At 25.0% G+C, this 6,052-nt stretch overlaps 1 protein-coding gene across 1 annotated transcript; it reads right to left on the bottom strand.

The window, feature by feature from the left end:
- Positions 1-3,802: 3,802 nt before the first annotated feature.
- Positions 3,803-4,509, bottom strand: LOC114179740 (monothiol glutaredoxin-S10-like). The gene has a single exon (XM_028066166.1). The coding sequence runs from the start codon at positions 4,473-4,475 to the stop codon at positions 4,167-4,169; it is 309 nt and encodes a 102-aa protein (XP_027921967.1). The 5' UTR covers positions 4,476-4,509; the 3' UTR covers positions 3,803-4,166.
- Positions 4,510-6,052: the final 1,543 nt, after the last annotated feature.

Here is a 6,052-nt window from a genome sequence, read left to right as displayed (position 1 = left end):
TGTGCTGATGATTTTTTTTGTTTATAAAATTTTATCGATAGAATGAAAATTTCTTATGGTAAGTTACAAAAACTATTACTATTATAAGAATGAATTCCCTTTATTAATAGTTATAAATAAAAAAATTATGTTTTTAGTGTATATAAATTTTCACCGTTTTTACACTACAAGAAAACTTTTTAATATTGATCAATAATGATCAATAATTAATTTAGAAACTAATTTATAAAATTATAAATTATTGGTTACTGAAATATTTATTATTTTAAAAATTATAATTGATTACTAAATTGTTCTTTAAAATTAACTACCACGGTTTTAGTTATCAGAAGAAATTGGTCACTAAAAAATAAATACTTAGATTTTGACTACCAAAATGACTTAAATTTTAAATTGATCTCTAATTAATTAGTGACAAATTATAATTTTTTATTTATAATAGTGACTATTTTAATAACTAATAAATTTTAATTTTATAAATTGATATATAAATTTGTCATTGTACTGATTAACTATTTTTTATCATTAAAATTGGTCTCTAATCAATGATGTTCTTGTAGTGTTACCTTTAAGTTAGTATTTATTTAAACTTAAACCATTTTTTATCCTAAAATAAACTACCTTACCATTTTACTTCATTATAGCAAAAAAGATATTATTGTAATAATTATAAAAAATGTTATTAAATTGTTTTTTATAAAAAAATAATAAAAATAATTATTTTAATAATTTTATTGTAAGTAATTTGTCTATTGTATATGTTTTTTTTTATGAGTAGCTACTTAAGTTTTAAAAAATAGTTATCAAAAGAGAGAATTCCCTTTTTAGTAATTTTTTTTTCTTTGTTGAGAAAAAAAAATGTTATGCTCAACGATGTTATTTGTTATAATTATGGTCCAATATAAAAGGAGTAAGAGTAACATTTGGAACATAAATCAGTGAATATGCTATTATTATTATTAGATAAATTGGAATTTATTCCAAAACTCCACGTGAATATTGGCCAATGTTATTAGCTTTTGTAACACAAAACTTCTCTTTATTCTCTTTATCCCATCACCTTTAGTTTGACACTGCAAAAATAAAATATCTCACCAAACAAACTCTATATCACATGTGTACTAATAATTAATATGACAAAATTTTCAATTATCTTACAAAAGCTTTTATATATATATATATATATATATATATATATATATATATATATATATTATGATCGTATATCTCACCAATCATGTCAAATGGTTTTATAATACAATGGTTTTATAATACAATCACAGGCAATCAAATATCATCATAACACAACTCAAGAAAAATATCATGACACTATTTTATATAAAAAAACATAAAATTATTATACTTCTAAATTTGTTAAAAATTTCACCTTGACTAGAGATAAAACAATTTTATAACATATAAATAGATGTAAATCTCATCTTATAATTTGGTTTGTACGATTGAGTTAGATATAAAGTTCACTTCTTCATAAAATCTGAGAGGCCTTGATTGAACTATTTATTATTACGACAAAAAAGCATGAATTGAAAAAATAATACATTTTTTATATGTATATTTATTGTTTAAAATTTTAATCAAGTGAATTTCTAATGTAACTTTTTAGTTACTAAATGTATTTAGTTGATTAAATTTTATTAAAATTACTTTAATAATTATGGCAAAGATAACTTTTATTATGCCTCGGTTAAATAGAAATTATTATGCCTCGGTTAAATAGAAAATCGAGGCATAAATCACATTTTGTCTCAGTTTGGTGACACCCGAGACTATATAGTGCAGAGAAATTATTAAAAATGTTTCAATTTTTTAAATTAAATAAACTTATTTATCTTAGGTACATACAAAACCGAAGTAAAAAATCTATTTTATTTTAGAAAACTGAAATAGAATTTTCTTCGTTCAAATCGAAAAATTTAAAATAGTGAAAATTTTGAAAATTTTAACAAGTATTAGGTTTTGAATCCTCTAGAACCAATTCATAAAACATTTTCAACTTCGGTTATTAGGACAAAGTATAAAAATTTGTCTAAATTTAAAAATTGTCAGCGTATTTTGATATGTTTCGTTTCTGTAAAAATAGATAAATAATGGTCGATTTAAAAAACAAAAAATGCACAGTGGTAGCACTAAAAAAGTAGAGTTAGTTCTGTGTAGTAAATTATGCGAAATTATTCTGAAATGCTGCACAAATCAAAGTAGAACTTAAATTTGACCAACACATCAGCAAAAGTGAAACTAGAGAAAGAAAAGAGTAAAGAAACCAGTGGTGACGTATTGACATTGTTAAATGACTTAGGAAGTCGAATACAATGACGTATTGCCAAAACTTTAATTTGGTAAATGCATCTTTGTAATAAGCTATGAAACTCTACTTTTCCAGTTGAATAAGTAAGTTGTCAAAACCACTATATATATTATTCTTTTATATATATATATATATATATATATATATATATATATATATATATAAATTTTTTAGGTTACCTAATAAATTATGAATACTTTAAAAATTTAAAATGAGATGACATGAGTATTGAGATATGTATGAGAGAGGGACCGACCCATATTCAAATGTCTCTTTACTTTCTTTTTCTAAATTCTAATGATTTTTTTATACACTAATACACAACTTGAATAAAATCACCCAAAAACTAAAACATTAAACTAATATTGAATTTAAACATAAATATTTCATCTTTTAAACTTTCAATATAGTAAATGAAACGACTTTGAATAATTAAAGTGATACTATGAGTACGAGTTAGAAAATAAAAATAATTATATAAAAAACAATATTCTACACGATAACAATAAACAACAATAAAAAATATTAAAAAGAAGTAAATTTATAAAATGTGTAACTTACAAATGATTTGATACGCCATTGAATCCATAAAATTGATGAACAAATATATAATTAAAAGTATGATAAGATAAAAAGTATTTTGAAAATTTGAAAAACTTTACAAATATTACACTAGTCAAGCCATTGAAAGATAATGATATTTTTGTTATCGAAACAAAAAATTTTCAAATAAAATAAAAATTAAAGATTAGAAAGAATAAAGAAGATAAAAATAAAAAATATATTAGAGTTGTAGAAATAACCGAATGTGAGACCTAAAACCTATTTGATTCACCAAAATTGATAACACACCCTATGAACAAGCTAAAGAATTAGAAAAGAGGAGAGGAAACAATATTTAACCAAATAGAAAAAAAGTTTTGAATCTAAAGATTAATAAATATATATAACTTTTTAGGTTACCTAATAAATTATGAATACTTTAATAATTTAAAGTGAGATGAGATGAGTATTGAGATATGTATGAGAGAGGACTCAACTAATCCATATTCAGTTAGAAAAATCAAATATTACCTATATCCATATTTATACTCAGTTATTGTAAAAATTCTTATTGGAATATGAATGAGTTTAAACAATGTCACTAGAAGGAATTTATTTTGTTATTATTACATATATTACCTGGATGAACTTTTAAAAAGAAAAAGGTATATTAATATTTACAAGTACCAACTCCATAATCTTTACAACAACCAACTTTCTTTCTATGTATTTGAACCTGTGTTAATAAAACATGCACCTGTGTCAGTCATCCCTAACTAAAGTTCATAATATTTGTCACTTTTTTTTCGACTTTTAAAATTAATTATTTATTGCCTTTATTGAGAACACAAAGTACAAATCGAACTTCCCACATGGTTAATCAAAAACATTTATTTTACTTCATAATATATATATATATATAGAGAGAGAGAGATTTAAAATTGCATATAAATAGTTTTGCAGTTACCTTTATCTAAAAGAAGAGTAAGATTGGCATGGACTTTGCAAGTTTAGGAGACAGTATTTGATTTTACTTCCCTCAAAATTTCACCCTGATAGAGGAAATGACATGACTGAGATAATGAGTATTAGAATTATCCGGTTAAGTAGGTATATTCTAAAAAGAAAGTGATTTATGCAGAATGTTTAGCACTTAATAACTTTATCTTTTTCTCAAAGATAAAAAAGAAGGACATGCAAATATCTTTGGCACCCCCAAAAAGCTACCACGATATGGTATATTATAATACATTGCTATTTGCTTTGCATGCATGCATGCATGTAACAGTTAGTTTTTCTAGAGCCACAATGCTCCAGCATCTCTCAGCATTTTCTTTAGTGAGCCATTGAGGTGAAGGGTCATGACTGTGTTAGCAGCACCCACGAACTTGCCTCCGATGAAGACTGCAGGAACAGAAGGGTTACAACCTAGTTTCATCAGACACCACTCTATTTCCTTCCCTCTTGAAACCTCGTCCACCTCGTATATTGCCGGAGCCACCCCAAGCTCGTAGAAAAGTCGTTTTATTGCGTGGCACATCCCGCACGAGCTCTTGCTGAAGATCACCACTGCCTTCTGTGATGCCAATTTTGCAACACGATCCATTTGTAGTGTAAAGAAGAAGTGTGATGTGATTTAGTGATTTAGGGTTGAAGAAGGGGTTGAGTAGTATTTATATATGGGTGTTGTGCAGTGTTTGGCATTGATTTGATAGGGACTTTTGTGGTGTGTTAGTTGCTGTATATACGCAGCATATAGGGCTAGTTGTGTGAGAATAAATTAGGGCATAAAGATAAGCCAAACGCTGCCGAAAGATAGAGACCAAAAGAGAATGTCAACTATGGATGGGAACACACAACGTGGCGGATACCAATACTCGCATCCCATACCAATAATTATTCTTTCTAAATTATTATTTACAATCATTTTCATTATATATCTAAAATAATTAAGTTATTAATTAATTTCAGAAAACTAATTCTGTTTAATATATTTTGACCTTATCTATGATGGGTTTATCGTATCAATGCATTTATGCCTTTTTCAGGTGGGATGGCCGCATATGACATCAAATACCAATCTTCATAAACAATATTTATCTAAATAATTTAAGTGTCTACATGGAGCACAATTACTATCTGTATACAATTGATGATGATGATGATGACAGCCCTACATTTCTATGAATATTTTAAGTATTAAATTAATAGGAAATTTCTTTTTTTTTTTTTACTTTTTGTCAATTATAAAATTGTTTATTTAATAAGTTTATAATTAATCAAGTATTTTTATCAAGTCAATTTTAATATATAAAATGACAAATTCATTCTATGTATGTTTCTGTATATAGGTAATTGTAGACAAAATTTGAGTCATTTTAGTTTAAAAAATGACATAAAAAATATAAATGACAAAAGTAATTTTAATGTATTTTAAAAAATATAATGTTTAATATAGTGTAATATTTTCAGTCAAATATTTTTTTTTTGTATATACACGTAATATCTTTATTTTTAAAAGTAAATCAAGATTAATATCTCATCCATTTCTTCTCTTTTTTTTTTCAATTTTCAAATCGACTATCAAACCAATCCAATAATATATATACAAAATTAGTTAAAAAAATTATCTTTATATATATATATATAATTATATTATGAGTTGGTTTTATTTTTTAGTTGGGACAATAGATATCAAACTCCTAAGTTATTTAAAAAAAAATTTGAGAGAATACACTTACTAAGCAAATTAGTTTTTTTCTCGGTGCGTACATATTCCAAAAAAAAATTATAATATAAAGAAGTATAGTAATACACTCTTTAACAAACTTTTTTGTAACATGTACCCATCGTTACTTAAAATTTATTGAAAATTACAAACTCATGATTAAGATCATTGAAAATTACAAAGTTAGGATTAAGATCCTATTGTATGAGAGATTGATGGTGTTTTGAGGAATGATTACTTGGAAATAGTGATGGACCTACATGTACATCGGGTTGTACAAGTGCACCTTTTGGTTGTTAAAATTATTAGTAAATATTTGAAAAAAGGTTTATTTTGCCCCTTCAATTTTATATATTTGAATTTACTGACCACTGTTCTATGATAGATTATGTGTAATTGAGAGGACAATGATACTACCACTCTTATTTTTTTGACTCTCATCCTTGACTCCTTGA

This window comes from Vigna unguiculata, chromosome 3, assembly GCF_004118075.2.
Source record: "Vigna unguiculata cultivar IT97K-499-35 chromosome 3, ASM411807v1, whole genome shotgun sequence".
Lineage (NCBI taxonomy): Eukaryota > Viridiplantae > Streptophyta > Magnoliopsida > Fabales > Fabaceae > Vigna > Vigna unguiculata.
This window is presented reverse-complemented; position numbering and strand designations above follow the sequence as displayed.